At 38.1% G+C, this 25222-nt stretch overlaps 1 protein-coding gene across 1 annotated transcript in view; it reads left to right on the plus strand.

Annotated features, from left to right (window-relative positions):
* Positions 1–24008, plus strand: part of LOC126236144 (peroxisome assembly factor 2) — a 125457-nt gene extending 101449 nt beyond the window's left edge. Inside the window, exons 8-11 of the mRNA XM_049945227.1 lie at positions 5425–5541; positions 9447–9524; positions 20168–20307; positions 23721–24008. Coding sequence (XP_049801184.1) covers positions 5425–5541; positions 9447–9524; positions 20168–20307; positions 23721–23872 — 487 coding nt within the window. The 3' untranslated portion in view covers positions 23873–24008. The remainder of the gene's footprint in view (positions 1–5424; positions 5542–9446; positions 9525–20167; positions 20308–23720) is intronic.
* The last annotated feature ends 1214 nt before the right edge of the window (positions 24009–25222 follow it).

A 25222-nucleotide genomic window follows, 5' to 3' on the forward strand; every position in this document is an offset into this window, starting at 1 on the left:
TTTGGCTGTTAAACTTGTAAAAGAATTGGGCAAACTATGAAGAGCTGTCATTTATAAATTTTAGATGTAGTTTTCCATTTGTGTGTGTGTGTGTGTGTGTGTGTGTGTGTGTGTGTGTGTGTGACCGGCAGCTACATTTCAAACACAAAGTACTTTATGATATGTTTTTTACATTATGTTCACAATGAACTGTTTAACTTGCCATTTTTGAAAAGAGCAATGTGTTGGTGACATGTCAACGCTGTACTGGAGTACTGCTCAACTGTGATAAAGATTTATATGCTGCATATTCAGGATGCACTGTGCCGCATGCAGGAAAGATGAAGGATATCTCACCCGGCTAGATTTCTGTGTGTATGAAGATTCACGTAATGCATCAGTAATATTGTGTTGGAGAGGATGCATTATTGTATACTGCACTACCTTTCTGTTATTGGGAAGTGTTATAACTTGTCAGAGAATTAATAATTACAAATTAAGACAAACATATGGTACTGGGTAAAACTGTCTGTGAGGCAGATTCCCAAATAGGTAAAGCATTTCAGTGTGATGTACGACTTTCTCTTCTGTAGAATAGCCTTATCATGGATTAGCACTGGCAACAAATCCAATTTCATCCTTCATTTTAACTTGATGCATCTTTTTGTTGACACAGAGGCTGTGTCATTTACTTTTGATCACACACTTCTTTTGATGAATGCTGAGATAAGTGTAGTGAACATGTCAAATTTCATGCAGTATTAGGGCTTCTTCCCACAATGGTAGGATGGAAGTAACATGTGTTTAAGCAGCAGGTTTAACTATCTTTATGTTTTTTTGATTCCTCACTCTCTAATTTTAGTGAGTAGAAAAATACAAAAAACATAAACTTTTGTTGATTAAGAAGATTGCATATTTGTTCATAGTAATACAGCTGTTATTGCTACTATCCTAAATCCTTAACCTTTGTACCTATTATTGTGTTAGATTTTCTGTGACTATTACATTCATCTAAAAGTTCCCAATTATTTGAAATATATATATAAAAGGAATATTAGAGTTTAATCTTACATTGACCCTACGACTTATCTTAGAGAATAGATTAAGGAAAGGCAAGCCTATGTTTCTAGCATTTGTAGACTTAGAGAAAGCTTTTGACAATGTTGATTGGAATACTCTTTTTCATATTCTGAAGGTGGCGGGGTTAAAATACAGGGAGCGAAAGGCTATTTACGATTTGTACAGAAACCAGATGGCAGTTATAAGAGTCGAGGGGCATGAAAGGGAAGCAGTGGTCGGGAAGGGTGTGAGACAGGGTTGTAGCCTATCCCCAATGTTATGTAATCTGTATATTGAGCAAGCAGTAAAGGAAACAAAAGAAAAATTTGGAGTAGGAATTAAAATTCATGGAGAAGAAATAAAAACTTTGAGGTTCGCCGATGACATTGTAATTCTGTCAGAGACAGCAAAGGACCTGGAAGAGAAGCTGAATGGAATGGATAGTGTCCTGAAAGGAGGATACAAGATGAACATCATCAAAAGCAAAACGAGGATAATGGAATGTAGTCGAATTAAATCGGGTGATGGTGTGGGAATTAGATTAGAAAATGAGGCACTTAAAGTAGTAAATGAGATTTGCTATTTGGGGAGCAAAATAACTCACAGTGGTCAAAGTAGAGAGGATATAAATTGTAGACTGGCAATGTCAAGGAAAGCGTTTCTGAAGAAGAGAAATTTTTTAACATTGAGTATAGATTTAAGTGTCAGGAAGTCGTTTCTGAAAGTATTTATATGGGGTGTGGCCATGTATGGAAGTGAAATGTGGATGATAAATAGTTTGGACAAGAAGAGAACAGAAGCTTTCGAAATGTAGTGCTAAAAAAGAATGCTGAAGATTAGATGGGTAGATCACATAACTAATGAGGAGGTATTGAATAGAATTTGGGAGAAGAGGAGTTTGTGGCAGAGCTTGACTAGAAGAAGGGATCAGTTGGTACTATTCTGAGGCATCAAGGGATCACCAATTCAGTATTGGAGGGCAGTATGGAGGGTAAAAATCATAGAGGGAGACCAAGAGATGAATACACTAAACAGATTCAGAAGGATGTAGGTTGCAGTAGGTACTGGGAGATGAAGAAGCTTGCACAGGATAGAGTAGCTTGGAGAGCTGCATCAAACCAGTCTCTGGACTGAAGACCACAACAACAATATTATATTGTGCATAAGTTGATAGTATTTTTCCATAAATTTAATAAACACAACAGATAGACTAACAGAGACATTAGTCATTAATAACGTATTCTCCTACACTGTTTACAGCAGTCTGCCAACAATGGGGTGAAACTTTTCAATTCTTTGAATGTAGAAATTATGTGGCTTTGAGGCAAAGAGCTCATCAAGCCATGTTTGAAGAACATTTTTTTATCTGGAAAGGAAGTTCCTTTAAGGTTGTTGGATAGAGAGTGGAAAAAGTGAAAACCTGAGGGTGTAAGATCAGGTGAATAAGCTGACTCCCTAACCCAAGTCCTCTATCTTGCTTTTTGTCAGTCTAGCAGAATGTGGGCAGGCATAATCATGATATAACAGCACTTCACGCAGTCTTCCTGATCGTTGTTCTGGGTTGCGTGTGCAAAACATCTCAGTGATTGACGATAAATGTCAGCAGTGATGGTTACGCTGCGGGGAAGCAATTATAATGCAACAGACAATCTCTGTTCCACCAAATACATAACTCTGTCTTTTATGGATGCATGCTGATCTTTGTACGGGGAGTTGCTGCTTTGTTTGGGCTCTACCAATCCTTTCTTTTCCATATGTTTTATGTTATCATAAAGACACCATTTCTTGTCACCAGGAACGAAACAGGATAGGAGTGCTTGATGTTGTTCATGAGACAATTGCAATCAGAGATGCCCATACTGCCACTGGCAAATTTTTTGAGATTTTGGCTTAGAGCATGCGGTACACATGCACCTGATTTTTGAGCCTTCCCCATTGCATTCAAATGTTGCAAATGGTGGAATGATCACTGTTCATCACATTTGCCAGTTCTCTAGCATGCTGATGTGGATCATTGTGGATTAATGCATTTAAACTATCCTCAGCAGACCCCAAATATCATCCTGAATGTGAAGAGTCACTATGTCAAAATGATCCTCCTTAAAATGAGAATACCATTTTCTTGGCATTCTCTGTCCAACAGTAGTATCCCCATACATGACACAAATGTTTCTGGTTGCCTCCATTGCTGTCACCCCTCTATTGAACTTAAATAAAAGAATGTGTCGGAAAGTTCCGATTTCTCCACTTTGCAGTTCATGTTGTAATGTCCACAGCTCCACTTACTATCTCTAAATAACAAAATGACAATATGTAAACTCAAATAGTAACAGTGAGCTATAGATAAAAATGACATTTGATAAATAAACACATAGTGACTAGAATAACAACATGTAAAACATAATTACTACAAATTTATGCATCAACCTAATATTCTAATGGTGCTATTACAGACAGTGTACTGGTTTGCTTGAAGAATAGGGGAAGGCATCCAATCATCATGTCCTGAGAGATGTTTAAACCCTGCTCCTTTTGAAAGCAATTCCATTGTGTTGACCATTTGACCGCCTTCCTTAGGGAAATGTTTATAAAGCAGTAACCCAGCCCCCAATCCCAGTTCCTTAAGGAATTGAACTCCCATGTATAAAACAACTTCAAACATCTGATTACTTTACAAATGAGTTAATGTGTTAAATATTTGACATTAAGCCATACAAACAACATGGTTAAGGATACAAAGTCCTAATTATGTTAGTTTTTTTGGTTTTGGATTATTCAGTCTTATTATTAGACTAATGAAAAAGTCGAAACCAAAACTGGTAAACCAAGTTCAGAAAATGTTTGAAATTATTTTTAAAGTTTATTGCAAGTCACTACCTGCTCTCATTGTCAAGCACTGGATGACTATCGTCCAGGTAATTTGCACTATGTTTTAAGAAAAGCTAGCTTTTGATGCATCTCAATGCTTTGTTGTAGCTTTCAGTCCAGAGCCTGGTTTGATGCAGTTCTCCATGCTACTTAATCCTGTGCAAGCTTCTTCATCTCCAAGTAACTACTGCAACCTACATCCTTCTGAATCTGCTTATATCATCATATCATCTCCTGAATCGTGTGTGTGTGTGTGTGTGTGTGTGTGTGTGTGTGTGTGTGTGTGGGTGTGGGTTTTTTTTCCTTCTCACTTTTCTCACAGGCTTTCCAACACCTCCCGATAGTACAACCAGTTAACATTTTGTCCCTGTGGCACAAATTCATGATGAACTAATCCTTTTATTGACGTCTCTGACATGAGCGTCGGAATTAGATGTCGAAGGGCATCCTGAATGAGGTACATCTTTAACTTCTGTCTGGCCATTTTTAAACTGTGTGAACCATTTGTAACACCAAGTATGGCTTAAGCACTCATCACCGTAGGCTTCCTCGTTTGGTGTGTCTCTGTAAAGGTTTTCTTGAGCTTCATGCAAAATTTAACGTAGACCCATTGATCCTGTAACTCTGCCATCTCAAAACCGTGCAGCACAATGTTCTATTCAACACAGCACCGAGCAATAACTAACAGATGTACAACAATGAAACTTCCTGCAGCTACACAACAAATACAAGCGTGTGCAGGAATGCCAACTGTATTTCACCTGGACACACTGTTGGCGTGAAATTACGAATGTTCCACAATTTTTGAACAAGCCCCGTACAGTTAGTAGAAGAGAAGTAATAAAATAAAACATCACACTTGATGCTGAAGTTTTATTGCAGGAACAATGAGACTGTAGTGAGCAATGAGCCTATTCCCTTTCATTATTTTGTGAAGGAGTGTTAGAGAGAAAAAGTTTCGAAGAGGTTTGAAGTATGTATAAAGTTTGTTAGAAGTTGCTAAGTGATCTCACTCTCAAATTCTGAATGAATATAATCTGGGTAATTTGCACACCTTGAGCTAATACTGCTTCAAGACAGATACACAGTTGCTAACTTCGGAACAAATCTGGTTGGATAATATGGTCACCACCACATCCATCTCAGTTACATTTGCATAGAGAAAAATTGTAACAACGTATTGAATATGATCACTACAGAGCCTTAACATCCTTTTAGCATGTGGCAGCCTCATAGCATTGCTCATAAAGTCAATGTCTCCTTCTTTCTTTGATAAAGTAATTATTGTGCCAAATGTGTTCTTAGAGATTGTGTTTGTACTGCTATTTTTAAGATTTAAGTGCAGACCTGAGAAGAATATCAACACCAGTACCATATTAGTCTTGTATTAAAGCAAGTGATATAGTCAATGCTATAGCTTATCTACAATTAAATTACTTGGAAATTTTTTTTATCAGATTTACAGAGACAAGGAAGTTTCCACTAAAACTGATTGGATAAGTTTGTCAATTGTTGCAGGGTAGTTTCACAACTTTTGGCAGAAATGGATGGTGTACAAAAGTCAACTCAGATATTTCTCATTGGAGCAACAAATAGACCTGACCTGATTGATGCTGCTCTCTTGAGACCAGGAAGGTAAGGAAAGTGGACAGAAGAATCTAAACTCTCAAGAAAACAAGTATATTGCTGTCAGTTATGAGATCTTGTTATTACAGTGTGTATTTCTTTAGAAGAAATTATTTTATTTCACTCATTATTTCTATAGAACTCTGCGGCTGTTTAAAATGATGATACTGTTATTTTGAAGCTCAGAAACTGGGTTGGTAGTTTGTTTACATTGTGGGTTTAAAGGAATGCTTTTGTGAGAAGGTGGAAAGTTCACATGTTTTTTTTTTTTGTGATTTTTCTAAAAGGCCTAACTCAACTACAGTGCCTCAAATCACTTCCTTCAACTTTTGGTGACCAGTCACCCTATTTGCAACTGGTTTTCAAAATTTCATCATGGTTGTGCTTCAGTAAATGATGAATTTGGGTGGATTGACTGAAACCACACATTGTTTCAAATAACGTCAGTGCTGAAACTTCCTGGCAGATTAAAACTGTGGGCCGGACCGAGACTCCAACTCGGGACCTATGCCTTTCGCGGGCAAGTGCTCTACCAACTGAGCTACCCAAGCACGACTCACGCCCCGTCCTCACAGCTTTACTTCTGCCAGTACCTCGCCTCCTACCTTCCAAACTTTACAGAAGCTCTTCTGCGAACCTTGCAGAACTAGCACTCCTGAAAGAAAGGATATTGCAGAGACATGGCTTAGCCACAGCCTGGGGGATGTTTCTAGAATGAGATTTTCACTCTGCAGCAGAGTGTAGAGCACTTGCCCGCGAAAGGCAAAGGTCCCGAGTTCGAGTCTCGGTCCGGTCCGTGTTTATACGGATACCCTTTCTTTTTCAGGTGCTTTATCTGGTTTGAATCGATTGCTTATTTTGCTTTGATCTGATAAGTGCCGTTCTCTTTGTTATAGGTGTTTACGTCACTCTAAGCTGAAAGTGCATTATTGTACTGTGTCATGCATTGTTTGTCGCATTCTGATAATGAGTGTTTATGACCTGTCGCCGCTCGCGGAATGACTTGCTTTTCCGCACGCTACCACCGCTTACAATAAAAAAAGATGTCTCATAAGTGAAACAATAGCAAGAGGCTGCTATTTGTTGTTATTTACACTGCTACTTTCTTTGATAATGATCAACAATAACCAAATAATAGACTGCATATAATAGACGATGTTCTGAACGCGAGTTTAGCGAAAATTTTTCTCCGTTTGAAAATCTTTGCAGACGCCTCTTTAGTACATTACATTCTGCACAGAAAATAGTCATCTTAGATTTAAAAATCTAGTCAGTTGCTGTGCTTCATTTCTGACTGTATCACTCTTCAGCAGTCGGTGGCTCATGGTCTTGCGGTAGCATTCTCGCTTCCCGCGCACGGGGTCCCGGGTTCGATTCCCGGCGGGGTCAGGGATTTTCTCTGCCTCGAAATGACTGGGTGTTGTGTGTCTTTCATCATCATTTCATCCTCATTCACTCGCAAGTCGCCGTATTGGCGTTAAAGAACTTGTGGAGCGGCGGCCGAACCTCCGCGCGAGGGGTCTCCCGGCCACCAATGGAATACGCTCATAATAATAATACTATTCAGCATAAGAATAATACGAATATAAACATGACATGATATGTATATTCTTCCGCGTTTGCTGTTGTCTTTCTCTTGTTTAATAGTTTATTAGGCAAGACAGGATTTAAATGAGATAGCAGCAAACATGAAAGAATAAATGGCATAATAAATACATTCTTCTACCTTTGCTTTTAATTTATTTACTGACGCAGAGGTTTTGGCACCAGTATTTATCTTCGTGCCTGTAAAGCATGCCTGTGTAGCGGTACATATAATCAATGGCAGAAGTTAGTTGTGGCGGCACCTACCAACATTTTTCAGAACTTCCGCTTACTTTGCACTAGCTTCTAAGCCGCAGGCGGTTTTATGGATTACAAAAACCAGAAAAAAAGTGCGGCTTAGATTCGAGTAAATACTGTATTATTTATTATTGTTAGCAGTACAAAAAAAATAAAATAAAAAAAAATAAACTGCAGAGTTTCCCTATGTTTGCTAAACTGTCGCATAAATCAGCGCAGGGTATAATATATCACTGAGTAAAAATATTACAAATTTATTTCATGTATCAAATGACAAATTTCCAAAAAAATTGTTTATTTCTGTGTAAATTTGCAACATAACATGTCTAAAATCATGGATCAATGGACATAAAAAAAACTAGAACTATAACAGTATGTACAAGAACCCTAAGGAAAAATAAGAATAGAAGACTAAGAACAAAATGCCCAGATTAAAAAGGATGGACAAACTTAGCTATAATGTTCAGTCTGTCCATCGAAGAGGCAGTGACAGAGAGAAAAGAAAGTTTCAGAAGTGAGATTAGAAATTCAAGATGAAAGTACATCCATTATAAGATTTGCTTATGACATTGCTATCCTCAGTGCAAGTGAGGAAATACTGCAGGATCTCTTGAATGTAGTGAACAGTCTAATGAGCACACACCATCAATTAAGAGTAAACTGAGTAAGGAAAAAAATGAAGAATTGCAGAAGTGAGATTAACTATATACTTAGATAAAAATTAGGGATCACATAGGAGGTGAAGTAAAGGAATTCTGCAATCTTGGCAGGAAATTACACATGACAGATGAAGCAAGAAGGATATAAAAAGCACAGTAGCACAGGAAAAGAGGCCCTTCCTTGCAAAAATAAATTTGCTAGTACGTAAGACAGAATTTAATTTGAGCAAGAAATGGCTGAGAATGTATCTTTAAGTTCAGCATTATATGCAAGTGAATCCTGGACTGCAGGAAAACTGGAAAAGACGGGAACTGAAACATTTGAGATATGGTGCTACAGAAGAATGTTGAAAATTAGGAGGATTGATAAGATAGAAAATGAGGAGTTTCTTCTCAGAATGAGTGATGAGAGAAACACGTGGACAACATTGACAGGAAGAAGGGACAGTATGATAGAACATGGGTTAAGATGTCAAGGAATAACTTCCATGATAGTTGAGGGAGCCATGGAGAGTAAAAACTGTTGGGGAATATAGAGATTGAAATACTCATGTAGCCATCAAATGATCAAGGATGTTGGGTATGAGGGTTACTCTGTGATGAAGAGGTTGGCACAGGAGAGGAATTCATAGGGCCTGGAGCAAACCAGTCAGAAGTCATGAGCACTCAAAATAACACTAGCATTTTTCCTTACTCATATTTCAGATACATGATCATCTTGATCTCTTGTTTTGTCTTCAAGTTTATGTACATAAAAGACATGGAAACATCTGTCACAACAATTTTTAAAAAGATATAGCCAAAGTATCATATCAGCAAATTATGGTCAATTATTGTGCCTTACAATGTAGGCAGTTTTCTATTTGTTATGTGATTGTATCACATGTAAAATAATTCAGACCTTTCAAGCTGCCTTAATAGTAGCATTTGTAATTTTTTTTCTTGTCCTAAATTTTTTCTGTTGTGTGTCATTATTATGTTGAATACATCAAATTTTTGGAGTGGAAATTCTACTCAAATTTTTGAAGTTTTATAGAGAAAGAAGAATGAGATGCACATTCCCAGAGGTTGGAAAAATCTCTCCAATCTCTGTACCAAAGACTTGAGAAGCATAGTTTCCAGCAGCTTTTCCTTTTCTCCATCTCCTGCAATTTTCAAGCTCATTCTGCTCCCTGTCTTTCAGTTGTTTGAGATGAAACTGTCAATTAAAACCAATTTTTTTAGGTGTTGTTTGTGTTATCCCTTTCGTTGCTTTGCTTAGTAGATTCATTAATTCTGGTTCAAACAGTGTTACATTCTAGTCGTAAAGCCATAAACATCCTAAATAGCTCATATAGAAATTAGTTTAGAAAAATTTCATATTCAAGCTAAACTTATACCTCATACATTCTCTTTTTTTCTCTCTGTTGACAGGTTTGATAAACTGCTCTATGTTGGAATGTGTGAGGACAATGAAACAAAACTTAGTGTGCTGAAGGCCTTAACTAGAAAGTAAGTGAAGAGAAACAAAAACATTTATGGATAGATCATACTCATTGGAATTATTTCACAGTAAACTTTCCATTAAGGTACAGGAAGGTTGAAGGAAGTGCTGTTTAGTGATAGTTTGACGATATTATTTACTTCTTGCCTTCATTGTATGTAAAGGAAACACACACATGGGATAAAGAAGAATCATTGGAAATAGCACAAAGGTTTTGAGATGAAGATGTGGTTATGTGGCTGTAGAATGTCAGAAATTGGTTTCAGATCCAAGACGGTGGTGGTGGTGGTGGTGGTGGTGGTGGTGGTGTGTATGGCACAAGGCTCTTATAGCAACTAATAACTGAACTTGGAAGAAAATTAATGCTGTGAAAGATAGTTCAGCATAGTCTTAGTGGGCTTTTATTGATACTGGCAGTCATTACATAAATAATAAGCAACAACAGTTCTATCTTGTAAAATTGTTTACCTGCAGAAGATTAGTTCTGATTTTTGCATGGACACAAAATGATAAGATATAGTGGTAAGTAACTGCAGGTAGAGGGAAGGCCACTGTATTGACTACTTGTTAGACTCAGTGCTGATTGCTGCACGAAAGAACTGGCCCTTTTAATACCATCACTTTATCATAGTTCTCTGAAACAATGGAGAGTCTCCTGTGATTAGAAATTATCACAAGCTATTAGAGTTTTTAAGAAGAGTCAAAGAACATCTGCACAGCATGGAGTTAATGTGCTGTATAAATCTGCCACATGTGTATGATCATCTCTGATGATCTTTCTGAAAACTGAGTAATTTCATTGTAAAAACCAACAAGGATTTTGTAAGCTCTAATCACGTGCAACCCAACTCACTTCTTAGCTTATGAGACCCAAAATAATACAGATAGTGGGACCTAAATTAATACATATTCCTCAACTTCTGCAGAGTCTTTGATTCAGTTCTGAACTGCTGTCTAGTCAACAAAAAAATGAGCTTGTTTGGTGCAGATAAGACTGTGGCCAGATAGAAGATGTTCTAAAAAGGTGGATGGCAATTGATATACATCAGACAAATCCTAAGGAAGTGTAAATCATTCAAGGAGAATCTCTTTTACAAAACCCTCGTCCTCTGTTTCTTCAGTATTGGGTCTTTACCACACTGGATTGGAGGGCAGAAAAGATTTTGAGAGAAGCTGCACACTTTATCATAGATTTGCTACAAGAAGTTCAACAGAGTTCATTAAAAGATGCCACAGGGAAGGTGTTGCATTTTGTGGAGAAACTTATTATTAAAATTCTAAGAATACTTAGTAAAAGATAGGGCAAGAGAGGTATTACTTACTCAAGCATACATCTTCATAATGAACATGGTGGTAAAATTAGAGATGTTTGAGGTTATGTGGTGATATACTAACAGTTGTTCCTCCAATGCACCATTGAGATAGTAGCTGTTGGTTAAATGTGTAGCTGAACAAATTGTGTGCTTAGCTTATTCTTAAATACATGACCAGTGTGGAATGGATTTCAGAACAAAATTGAATGGACTAAAGACATGTCATTCTATTGAAAGGTATATTACTGCTCTGGTTTTCAATACGCGCGATATTATGAAGTATTGTCCTTGTTTCAGTGTGCAATGAAAGCAGGTTGAAAATATAGATCTACATCTACTTCTGTACACTGCAAGCCACTGTATGGTATATAATTGTTATTACCAGGAATAACACAATAACCTCTTCAGTCTGGTTTATTAAATCACAAATCACTTTTTAACAGTTATGTTAGCCAAGCGTCTACCCAGGCTCACACTCAGAAGTAATGCAGAATTAAAGTTTGGTTATACCAATGTCCGAATGTGCATGGTGGGGTGCACATCCCGTAATTATTCCCAAGTCCAGTGAAGTTCAGTCTCTCCAAGTGAAGTCGCAAGATTTTCCGCCAAGCAGCCAGGCAACCTCGAGTGGTGCGGCGTGTCATCCACAAGCAGCTGGAACACGGCGTACTGCACTTCTCGATGAGAACTGTCATTTGCGGCGGCGGCCGGGTTTATATAAGGCGTGCTAGTTAATGGAGCCGTCAGCTGGGGTCGCTGTTTTTCAGGGAAAACCAATCGCAATGTTTCCTGGCGTAGCCAATTGCTGTGTGCTGACAAACGCACGCGCGTGAAGGCGGCCAGCGATGGTAGCCGCGAGCCGCCTGGAGAAGTGCGGCCAGCGATGTATTTCTCGGCCACGTAAGGGAGCGTGCGTGTAAAGACGGCCAGCGATGGAAGCAGCGGGCCGCCCAGAGAAGTGCGGCCAGCGATGTATTTGGCGGCCGCGTACTGGAGCGCGTTGTTCGGTGTTTGTTAGAAGTGGTGTATACCACAATAATGAAGGGTCCAAAGTGTAGTAGAGGAAGTGTGTCTAGTATCTCGGGTCCCATTTCTCTTGCCTGTGCTATTTCTGTTTTTCTCTGTTGTCATTTTTTAATGATATCCTTCTTTCCCACATTTTCTCTGATGAATGAAGATTGTCCTTTTATTATGGTATGTTGATAACTTTTGCTTTTGGATCATCTAATGAGGAAAACAGGACTACAGAAGCTGAACTCCTCTTTATTTATCCTGAAATTCATCTCCGTATTTCATGTTTCAATGCAGTGAAAAGGGAAAAAGATGGCAAAGCTGTCATCAACGTGAAGCTGGGTTTGAATACCACAGTTCTTTACTAGGCATGGTCTGACTACAAGCTTTTGCTTTCCTCTGACCTTGAACTTACTTACCCAGCAGTTAAGGTGAATCTGCAGTTTAAGATGGACTCCAATCCACAGTACAACTCAGGGTCTTTCATGGTAACAAACATTGCCAGAGCTGAAAGAAGTGATGACTGACTGATAAAAATCGTAGGACTCACTGGGGACTGAACCTCAGACATTTTCACCATAATCTGGAACTTTGCCACTGGCCACTGTGTCTCACACTATAAAATGCAAGGAGGCTAAAAGCAACAACAGACTTTCATTTACTGATGCTTCAGGAGGAAGCATATGGATGTGCAATTAACACAATAAACAGGAATTAACTTGAATGAAAATTTACAGGAACAATTTAGTAACAATATCCCATGCAAGACCTTTAGCATATTTCTTCAGCATTTCTTTGTCATGTGACCACTGGACACCTGTTGTTGGCGGCAGTTAGAACAACTGTACTGCTGCTTAAAAAGAAAAATGTGTTTATGAAGTATCAGATCACATGGACAATTGTATGAAGAGTAATTAGCAAACAGAACTTTGTATCATACTCACAACGGAGAGATATGACAAGTAGAAGTAACATATGGAATAATTCAAGGAAATGTGCTGGATCAGTCACTCTTCACAATGTGTGAAAATGACCTTCTGATAATTTCAGTAGCTCTCAGAAGTTCTTCCTAATTGTTACAGATATGTGTAGGGAGATCACACATTTGTAAAATTATTTCAAAATATAGAATACCTGCAGATGATGAACATTGAATGCAAGTACCAACAGCTGGTCCTCAGCGTAAGTAAATGTGAATAAACAAACAACAATGTCTAATATTGTGATTCTTGAGTTTCTCCCAGCGTATTTGATAATCAAAATATCCACGGGTGTACTGCCGGTCTACAGTGTCCAACGGGCACAATATTTCGGCGATCATACATGTCGCCATCATCAGGTGAACTGACGGACTGAGCTCCTGTGAACGTGCCGGCACGGAGATCCGTAGCAAGTCGTATATTGGTCAGACGATGCGTACAGTCGAGGATCGATGCCGTGAACACCAGAGGCACACTCGACTGATGTATCTGAGCAAGTCGGCGGTCGCTGAACATTGTTTGTCGGAAAATCACGCTATGGAGTATGAACGCACAAGGATTCTGGAACAGACGTCGAGATACTGGGACAGCGTTGTTAGAGAGGCCATCGAAATTCGCACCAATGACGACCTCATAAACTGTGACTGTGGCTATAATCTTAGCAAGGCTTGGGAACCAGTGATTGGGTTAATCAAGAGTAAATCGAGCAAATGTATAGTTGTGACGACCATGGCGGACAGAGCCATCACACCGACGTCATCTCAGACGCCGTCACAATCTGTTCCACCGCGTGACCATGGCGCGGGGCGCGGACGGCGGAGTGAGCGCGCCGCGGGCGGAGGGTATTTAAATCGGCCGCCGCCGCGACCAAACCCAGCTCCCCCTGAGCAGCCATAGTGTACGGATCTCCGTGCCGGCACGTTCACAGGAGCTCAGTCCGTCAGTTCACCTGATGATGGCGACATGTATGATCGCTGAAATATTGTGCCCATTGGACACTGTAGACCGGCAGTACACCTGTGGATATTTTGATAATGTCTAATATTTATTTTATCCATCATAACCAATCAACTACTGAGAATAGTCACAATCATCAAGTATCTACAAACAGTGATCTGGAGCAGTTATGATGAAAAAACCACATACATGTGGTTGTGGGGAGACATAAGTAAGAATGAAGTTCACTGCAAGAATCCTAAGAATATATAAGTCAGGCACATTAGATGATACGTTTAAAACTCACTGCTGATTACTGCTTGAGTTCTGTTCATCAGTCTGGAACCCTTTGCAAGTTGGATTAATTAAAGAGATAGAGGAGATTCAGACAAGAAATGCACAGCTTGTTAGACTCCTTTAGTCAGCGCAGTATAGTGTAGGTATTCCAACAAATCCTTTGATGAAATAGCATACTCTTAAGAGCCCAAAAATAATTTTTGAAGAATAACCAATATAGAATTTCCTTCCGCATATAATTCATAATGACCATGACTGTAAAATTCGGAGTCTTTTGTGCTATGCAGAGGTAACTAATAACTATTCCTGACATACACAAATGGAGTTGGAACGGTGGAAAATTATGCTGGCATACTTTTTACTCCTTGCCAGACTTCTGGTGTACTTAGCTCCATGTATAGAAACTGGCTTTCGTGTTCATAATTCTTAATGACTAGGTAACACAGATGTGAAACATCTAACTGCTATGTCACACACTTCACTATTCTAATGTAATGTAAACGTAATTGACATATATGTGCCGGCCACTGTTGCCAAGCGGTTCTAGGCGCTTCAGTCCGGAACTGCGCTGTTCCTGTGGTCACAGGGTCGAATCCTGCCTCGGGCATGGATGTGTGTGATGTCCTTAGGTTAGTTAGGTTTAAGTAGTTCTATGTCTAGGGGGCTTAAGTCCCATAGTGCTTAGAGCCATTTGAACATATATGTGAAGGAAATGAGATATTATTCATAACAGTTTGTTACCAGTGTTGAACCTAGTCTTGAGATTGTTATGAATAACCAGTAAGACAAACTACTCTGGATAAGAGATTAGGATACTGAAATTTAGGTTCCTTGAGAAATTAACAAAGATTTTTTTCTGTTTCAATTAATGTTTCTTTCTCTTTTCTCTGATTTACATAAAGAAAACTATACTTTTTTTTCAAACCTGTATGTATTTATTCTTTCCTCCATTCATTCACTGACTCGTGCTCCATAGATCCCATCAAGATGGAAAATCTTCAGGGAAGTAGAATGTGTCATATTGTAGAGTGAAAAAGGGAAGAATCTATATAAGAAATAATTTCTGTACACTATCTCAGTGATGAAGTATCGCTGCCTGCTATATATGTTTTTTTCTCAGACTGGTTAAATTTAACATAATAAAATTAACAGTAAAATCACTACTTAAGGAAAAACAGACACTGCTTCTTCAGTTGTAGTAAGTATTTGCTGTTTAGCTACTACTCTGAATTAAATATTTATCAAAGAATATCTGTTAGCTAAATGCTACAAGTACTGAAACCTATTTACAATGAACATAGCTATTTGTGATGCAGCTAATAGGAATATTCAATCCTTGAATCTCAATAATCAGATGATACATAAGAGAAATGGCTTGTAAAGCATGTTTTAATTTTGTTTTGAATGTTTAAGGATTCCAAACTTCTTTCTGTTTGTTTACTCTAAACCAGGAGACAAAGTCTACATAGGAATTATATTTTTCTGTTGAATTATAGTTGTGCAAATAACTGTTCATCTGAAACTGATTTTAGGAACATATGCCATTGAGGAGTAAATATATTGAGAAAAGTGACTTTAAGAATTCCAAGATCTTTAAAGAGATTATCTGCTTGTGTATTATTCTTTTTGCTCATGTTTGCGGAGGAATACTTAGTTTTCTTTATTTATGTTACCACAGGATAGTGGAGGATATACTTCTGTTTGTTTCAAATTGTGATAAAGCTTTTCTACTTTAATGGGATGTAGAAAAAGATTGTGGATCAATTCTCTTGTATACTTTGACTCATTGTGACAAAAGACTATTTTTGCCCTTGGAAAACATAAACAGCATGTCCATCCTTCTATGCTTTTTTCAGGGAAATGATTATTTTCCAACCATGGTGTTCGTTGTTTGATGATTTTATACAGGGGAGGAATATCCTGCCTCACTACACATGTACTATATACAGGTAGAAGCTCTCTGAGTAAAGTAGCACAGACTCTTAACCCTTCACCTACCAACAAACACATTCATAATGGTTACCATTTTGCTACAGAAGAATGCTGAAGATTAGATGGATATATCACTTAACTAATGCGGAGGTATTGAATAGAATTGGGGAGAAGAGGAGTTTGTGGCACAAATTGATTAGAAGAAGGGATTGGTTGGTAGGACATGTTCTGAGGCATGAAGGGATCACCAATTTAGTACTGGAGGGCAGCATGGAGAGTAAAAATCGTAGAGGGAGACCAAGAGATGAGTGCACTAAGCAGATTCAGAAGGATGTAGGCTGCAGTAGGTACTGGGAGATGAAGAAGCTTGCACAGGATAGAGTAGCAAGGAGAGCTGCATCAAACCAGTCTCAGGACTGAAGACAACAACAACAACCATTTTGCAAGCAGTAACCAGTAATAAATGACAACAGACAGTTCTCCATGTGAGCAGAAAATCTGCCAGTTTATTCCAGAGATGAATTTACACAACAAGAAACATTATTTCATATATTATGTAAAAATCCTTGATAATCTTTCTGAACACTTGCTAACATATGAATGATGAATATTGGGCAAGTTCAGTTGATGCTTTCCCTTTTTTTTTTTTTTTTTTTTTTTTTTTTTTTTTTTTTTTTTTTTTTTTTTTTAGCCAGCAAAAATGGAGAAGGGTACCAATATCTGTGAATTAATTGGAACTTTTCCCTTTCAGTATTGCTGGTTTGTCACTATATGGTCACCAGCCTGTAGATGGGTTATTAATTCAAGCTGTATTTGTATTTCACAGCTTGTATTCATGCTCTTTAACTATTTCATGATATTCATTTTTACCCCTCCATGAACCATGGACCTAACCATTGGTGGGGATGCTTGCGTGCCTCAGCGATAGAAATAGCCATACTGTAGGTGCAACCCAATGGTGGGGCATCTGTTGAGAGGCCAGACAAATGTGGTTCCTGAAGAGGGGCAGCAACCTTTTCAGTAGTTGCAGGGGCAACCATCTGGTTGCTTTATTGAACTGGTCTTGCAACATCAACCAAAATACCATTGCTGTGCTGATACTGTGAACAGCTGAAAGCAAGGGCATGCAGCTTTACTGTATGGTTAAATGATAAGGGCATCCTCTTGGGTAGCATATTCCGGAGGTAAAATAGTCACCCATTCGGATCTCCAGCTGGGGACTACTCAGGAAGACATTGTCATCAGGGGAAGCAAAACTGGCATTCAGCGGATCGGAGTGTGGAAAATCAGATCCCTTAATGATGCAGGTAGGTCAGAAAATTTAAAAAGGGAAATGGATAGGTTAAAGTTAGATATAGTGAGAATTAGTGAAGATCACTGCCAGGAGAAACAAGACCTCTGGACAGGTGAATATAGGGTTATAAAGACAAAATCAAATTGGGCTAATGAAGAAGTAGGTTTAATATTTGAATTAAAAAAATAGGAGCACAGGTAAGCTTCTATGAACAGCATAGTGAACGCATTATTGTAGACAAGATAGACACAAAGTTCACCCCTACCACAGTAGTACAAGTTTATATGCCAACTAACTCCGCAGATGATGAAGAGATAGAAGAAATGTATGATGTGAGAGAAGAAAGTTTTTAGATTGTTAAAGAAGATGAAAATTTAATACTTACAGGGGCGTGGAATTCAATAGTAGGAAAAGGAAGAGAAGGAAAAGTAGTAGGTGAATGTGGACTAGGGGTAGGGAATGAAAGAGGAAGCCGCCTGGTAGAATTTTGCACAGAGCGTAAGTTACTCATTGCTAATGCTTGGTTTAAGAATCATGAAAGCTGGTTGTATAAGTGGAAAAGGCCTGGAGACACTGGAAGGTTTCAGATAGATTATATAATGGTAAGACAGAGAAGACATTTCCAGGGGCAGATGTGGGCTCTGAGCACAATTTACTGGTTATGAACTGTAGATTAAATCCAAAGAAACTGCAAAACGGTAGGAATTTAAGGAGATGGGATATGGATAAACTGAAAGACCCAGAGTTTGTAGAGAGTTTCGGAGGGAGCATTAGGGAATGATTGGCATACAGGAATACAGTAGAAGAGGAATGGGTAGCTTTGAGAGATGAAATGGTGAAGGCAGCAGAGAATTGAGTAGGCAAAAAGACAAGGGTTAGTAGAAATCCTTGGGTAACACAAGAGATATTAAATTTAATTGATGAAGGGAGAAAATATAAAAATGCAGTAAATGAAGCAGGCGAAAAGGAAACAAACGTCTCAAAAATGAGATTGACAGGAAGTGCAAAATAGCTGAGCGGAATGGCTAAGGAACAAATGTAAAGATGTAGAAATATATATCACTGGGGGTAAGATAGATGCAACCTATAGGAAAATTAAAGAGATCTTTGGAGAAAAGAGAACCACTTGTATGAATATCAGGAGCTCTGATGGAAAACCAGTTCTAGGCAAAGAAGGGAAAGCAGAAATGTGGAAGGAGTATATGGAGGGTCTATACAAGGGTATTGACTTGAGGGCAATATTGTGGAAGTCGGAGAGGACATAGGTGAAGATGAGATGGGAGATATGATACTGTGTGAAGAATTTGACAGAGCACTGAAAGATCATTTTGTTAGAACCACTGATAGCCTTTGGAGAGCCAGCCATGACAAATCTCTTCCATCTGGTGAACAAGATGTAGGAGACTGGTGAAATACCCTCAGACTTTAAGAAGAACATAATAATTCCAATTACAAAGAAAGCAGGTGCTGACAGGTGTGAAAATTACCGAACTGTCAGTTTAATGAGTCACGGTTGCAAAACACTAACACAAATTCTTTACAGACGCATGGAAAAACTAGTAGAAGCTGACCTCAGGAAAGATCATCTTGGATTCCATAGAAATGTAGAAACATGCAAGGCAATACTGACACTATGACTTACTGTAGAAGATAGGTTAAGGAAAGGCAAACCTACCTAATAGCATTTGTAGGCTTAGAGAAAGCTTTTGACAATGTTGACCAAAATACTCTCTCTCAAATTCTGAAGGTGGCAGGTGTAAAATTAAGGAGCGAAAGGTTATTTACAATTTGTATAGAAATCAGATGGCAGTTATAAGAGTCGAAGGGCACGAAAGGGAAGTAGTGTTTGAGGAGGGAGTGAGACAGAGTTGTAGCCTATCCCCGATGTTGTTAAATCTGCATATTTTGCAAGCAGTCAAGGAAACAAAAGAAAAATTCGGAGTAGGAATTAAAATCCAAGGAGAAGAATAAAAACCTTGAGGTTTGCCAATGACGTAATTCTGTCAGAGACAGCAAAGGACTTGAAAGAGCTTTTGAATGGAATGGACAGTGTGTTAAAAGGAGGATATAAGATGAAATTCAACAAAAGCAAAACAAGGATAATTGAATGTACTTGAATTAAATCAGGTGAGGCTGAGGGAATTAGATTAGGAAATGAGACTCTTAAAATAATAGATGAGTGTTGGTATTTGTGCAGCAAAATAACTGATGGTGGTCGAAGTACAGAGGATATAAAATGTAGATTGATGATGGCTAGGAAAGGGTTTCTGAAAAAGAAAAATTTGTGAACATCGAGTATAGATTTAAGTGTGATGAAGTCTTTTCTGAAAGTATTTGTATGAAGTGTAGCCATGTATGGAAGTGAAATATGTATGATAAACAGTTTGGACAAGAAGAGATAGAAGCTTTTGAAATGTGGTGCTACATAGGAATACTGGGGATTAGATGGGTAGATCACGTAACCACTTCACTAGAAGAAGGGATCAGTCGGTAGGACATGTTCTGAGTCCTGAAGGGCTCACCAATTTAGTATTTGAGGGAAGTGTGGACAGTAAAAATCATAGATGGTGACCAAGAGATGAATTCATTAAGCACATTCAGAAGGGTGTAGGTAGCAGTAGTTACCCAGAGCTGAAGAGGCTTGCACAGTATGGAGTAGCATGGAGAGCTGCATCAAACCAGTCTCTGGAGTGAAGATCACAACAACAACATTAATTTTTATGCTCATTGTACCCACAACTGCCAGGGAGATTATTATTGTTGGTGACAAAATCAACAAAACTTTGGTAGACTTGAAACTGTGCTATTATAATTGCTAATGTGAAGACTTCATTCTATTCAGTCACTGCAACCAAAGGTTTTGAAGAGAAATGTATGTTATTTTTCAGGTTTAAACTGAAAACAGATGTGAATTTGTCTGATGTTGTTGAGCAGTTCCCAGATGTTGTCACTGGTGCAGATGTGTATTCAGTCTGTTCTAAGGCCTGGCTTAGTGCTGTTAGATCCATCGTTCACAAAGTACAAGAGGGTAAGTATAAGTTTGGGCATGTACAACAATGCCCCAAAATCTTTTGGAGATATGTTCATACAAAAAGACGCAATGAACCTTATTTAATAAATAGCAGCTTGTCAATCTGAAATTTGGTTATGACATCTCCTCATTTCAGGATAGCTAAGGAAATCATATATTTAGCTTACCTCTAAACATGAGTCTGATTGTGTAGATTAGTTTATGCATGACCTCTAACTCCCTTTCACTTTTCTCTGTTTCCAAACTACATTGCACAAACAGTTAAACACACATTATATGTAAACAGATATGTTTCCTACCATACAAAGTGTAAGCATTGTGAGTTATGGGTATGTTTACTATGATCAAGTTAACTTAAGCATGCACAGCATGCAGGCTGAAAGACAGGCGGAATTCTGAGAAATAGTATTGGCATATTCCAGTAAAGAGTTGAATGAATTAGCAAAAATTAGTCTCAGTTGAAAATTGTGTTTTATACATTCTGAATAATCATCTACAGTTTCTTATTGACGTTCTTGCAGTTAAGAAATTCCTCTTTCAGGATTTTGGGTGTGGGGAAATCTGCTGTACTTCACTTAAACCCAATGCCTCCAGTTATTTGTTGGATGTATTCCAGTCTCTGTTTTCACCTAGAGTTTTTACCCTCTACAACTCCCTCAACTACCATGAAAGTTAGTCCCTGATATCTTTAACACATATCCTGTCATCCTGTCCCTTCTTCTTGTCAGTGTTTTCCATATGTTGCTTTCCTCACTGAGTCTGTGGAGAACCTCATCATTCCTTATCTTATCAGTTCACTCAATTTTCAACATTCTAATGTAGCAACGTATCTCAGATTCTTCAGTTTTTTCCTTCTTGGATTTCCCACAGTCCATGTTTCACTAACATACAATGCTGTGCTCCAAACATACATTTTTTGCAATTGCTTACTCAAATTACGGCCTATGTTTGATACTAGTTGACTTCTCTTGGCAAGAAATGCCCTCTTTGCCAATGCTAGTCTGCTTTTTGCGCCCTCAATGATTCACATGTCATATGTTATTTTGATTCCAAAGTAGAAGAATTCCTGCATTTCTTCTGCAACATTGTTACCAATTTTAATGTTAAGTTTAGCAGTCATCACATTACTACTACTACTACTACTACTAATTACTTTCATCTTTCTTTGGTTTACTCTCAATCCATAGTGTGTGCTTGTTAGACTGTTCATTCCAGTCAAGAGATTCTTCAGTTCCTCCTCTCCTCCACTGTGGATAACAATGTCATCATCAAATCTTATCATTGATATCCTTTCACCCTGAATTTTGATCCTGCTCTTGAACCCTTTTTTTATCTCCATTATTGCTAATTCATTGTACAAATTGAACAGTAATGGTAAAAGACTGCATGCCTGTCATACATGTTTTTAATCTGATCATTTTGTCCTTGGTCGTACACTCTTATTGTTAAATCTTGGTTGTTTTACATATTGTATATTACCTGTCCTTTTTTACAGCTTACACTTATTTTGCTGAGAATTTTGTCCATCTTGCACCATTCTACATCTTCAGTGCTTTTTAGGCAACAGACCATATGAACATGTCTTGATATGTCATAAGTCTTGCTTCTGTTATCAAGCACAATATCAGAACTGCCTTTCTGGTGTCTCTTCATTTCCTCAAGTGACACTGATCATTATCTAACAGATCCTCAACTATCTTTTCCAATCTTCTGCATATTATTCTTGTCAGCATTGTGGATGTGTTAGTTGTTATGCTGATTGTATGAAAGTTCTCACACTTATATGCCCTAGTTATCTTTGGGATTGTGTGAATGACATTTTTTTTTTCCAAAAGCTTGATGGTATACCCCCAGTCTCTCACATCCTACACATCTTCTTGAATAGACATGTGGTTTTGCTTCCCTCAGTAATTTTAGAAATTCTGAAATAATGTTATCTATCCTTTGTGCCTTATTTGATCTCAAGCCTTCCAAAGCTCTGTCAAACATTTGACTTCAATACTGGATCCCCTATGTCTTCCATATCAACTACCACTTCTTCCTGTATCCCATCAGACAGTTGCTCCTCACTTCCCCCCCCTCCCCCCCCCCCCTGCCACATACTTCTTATTTGTTTCACTCCTAAATGACTTACGTTACAGTGTTCATGTCATTCACGGAACATTTTTGTTGTACTTCCTTCTTCCATCAATCTGTTGAAGTATTCCTTCTGTTAACCAAGGTTTCTTTGTCATTACATTTCTTGTACCTGTGTTTGCCTGGATAATTTCTGTAACTGCCCCCTTTTATTTTTCAGCGATGTCCATTCCTCTTAAACTGATCTGCATAGTGAAGTATTTATTATTGCTGTACCTACAGCCTTAGAGAATTTCAGACGGGATGGGTATCTTCATCCTTCAGTGCTTCTGTAACCCACTTCCTTCTACACTGTTTGTTCTAGATGATTCTCTTAAACTTCAGTCTACTCTTCATCATTATTAAATTGTGATCTGATTCTACATCTGCTCCTGGTTATACCTTGCAATCCACTATCTGATTTTGAAATCTCTGCCTGACCGTGAAGTAATCCAACTGGAATCTTCCCATGCCTATGGACCTTTTCCAAGTGTAATTCCTCCTCTTTTGATTTTTGTATAGTGTGTTCACTGTTACTTGCTGAAATTTATTGCACAACTCAGTTAACCTTTCTCCTGTTTCATTCCTACTATCAAGCCCTTATTCTCCTGTAACTCTTTCCCTACTTTCAAGTTCGTATCCACCATGACTATTAGATTATCATCTTGCTTCACATACCGGATTATCTGTTCAATATCCTGATAAATGCTGTGTCTGCTTCTTCATTTTCTGCCTCTGACGTTTTCATGTGTACCTGAAATGTTTTTGGTTTGTTGTGGATTCTAATGAGAACCCTGTCATTGAACTCTGCACTGTAACACACTTTATACCCTACCTTCTTATTCACAAAAATTCTGTTCCTGTTATACCATGTTCTGCTGCTCATAATATTACCCTATTCGTCTCACCAAAAATCCATATCTTCTTTCTATTTCACTTTACAGATCTGCACCATACCTATGTTGAGCCTTCTCATTCCCCTTTTCAGATTTTCTAGCTGCCCTACAATGTTCAACTTCTGACATTCCATGTAAGAACTATCATTATTACTACATTATCCATTTCAATCTTACTCACATCAGTTTTTGGGACAATAGAATTTCGAAGTAAAGTGAGGAAAAAAATTGTGATCAGCATGCATGTTAGTGACGACTTTTTCTTAGGTGTAAAATAATGAAGAAGAACTGAATTTTCACCAGAAATGATCATTCTTGTTCATCCCTTCTAACACTGATATAGATCTTTTCACAACTGCATAACAAAATAACTTTTTTTCCCCCAATATGATGTTACAGCCACACCAGAAGACCGTGCCACACTATTATCAACAACTGTTGAAGTTTCTGCAGAGGACTTCAGCACAGCAGTGGCTAACATCAAACCATCAGTATCTGATGAAGATATGGCATACTATCGGAAAGTGCAGAAGGAAATGAGTGCTGTTTGAATAATGATTTTCATTGACATTCTTATTTTGTTACCTGAAATGGGTTCATAGTAGTAACCTGAATTTATCATCCGAGGTGATGATACAAACTTTATTTTGTATTACTGTGGACATTTTTACTTAAAAAAAGGAAAAAGTAAAGAAATTGATACAAATTAAATTTAAAACATTATTTGTATGTACTGAGTGATCAGCAAATTGTTGTGACTGCCATGTTCTTATTTGTATCAGGCAGATAGGAACATAAGCTCTGGTAATTGAACCAGATTTCCACACTTCATTCGTCCATGAACTATCATATATCCTATCAACTTCTAAACTTGTGTCCTATATCACTTTCACTGCAGATTGTTTTTTGTCTCTGTATTTGAAGAAACGGGAAGTCCTGCAGCTGGTCATTGCAAAACCACTCATTGATATTTAATTTGTAATGGCAATCCAGCTGAAGTGCAAATTGGTGAAAAACATTTTTAATAGGCATAACAGAATATGATTTAAAAGCTGGCAAGGAGATAATTTAATAGGAGGACAAAAAAAAGAAAGAAAAAACAATCAGGAGAAACATGAAATGCTAACATTACTGTTCTTGGAATAGCCTGACATTACATGTCATGTAACTCATGTCTGTGGTTGTAGTAAGATACTTTGTCTCATCTCAAAGAAAAGTCTGCATTTCAGCACACACATTAAAATATTTTGAAACTGCCAGAAATATAATGGGCACAATAGTACTCATTGCCTGTTTGTATTACAAGCAACTTGAAGGAGGAGAGGGTACTTTATTTAAGAATTTATTGTGACAGCCATATTTTAATCTAGGTTATGTACAAAGTCACCTAACTTCAATAATTATGACCAGTCAAAGCCTTGGTAGAATGTTTTAAAATGTATTTATCATCCGAGGTGATGATACAAACTTTATTTTGTATTACTGTGGACTTTTTTACTTAAAAAGGAAAATTAAATATGAATATAATAGAGGGAAACATTCCACATTCCACGTGGGAAAAATGAATCTAAAAACAAAGATTCTGTAACTTACCAAACGAAAGCGTTGGTATGTTGATAGAAACAATAACAAACACAAACACACACACAAATTTCAAGCTTTCGCAACCCACGGTTGCTTCATCAGGAAAGAGGGAAGGAGAGGGAAAGATGAAAGGATGTGGGTTTTAAGGGAGAGGGTAAGGAGTCATTCCAATCCCGGGAGCAGAAAGACTTACCTTGGGGAGGGGGGGGGGGGGGGGGAAGGGACAGGTATATACTCGCGCGCGCACACACACACACATATCCATCTGCACATAACAGACACAAGCAGACATATGTAAAGGCAAAGAGTTTGGGTAG

Source organism: Schistocerca nitens, chromosome 2 (assembly GCF_023898315.1).
Source record: "Schistocerca nitens isolate TAMUIC-IGC-003100 chromosome 2, iqSchNite1.1, whole genome shotgun sequence".
Lineage (NCBI taxonomy): Eukaryota > Metazoa > Arthropoda > Insecta > Orthoptera > Acrididae > Schistocerca > Schistocerca nitens.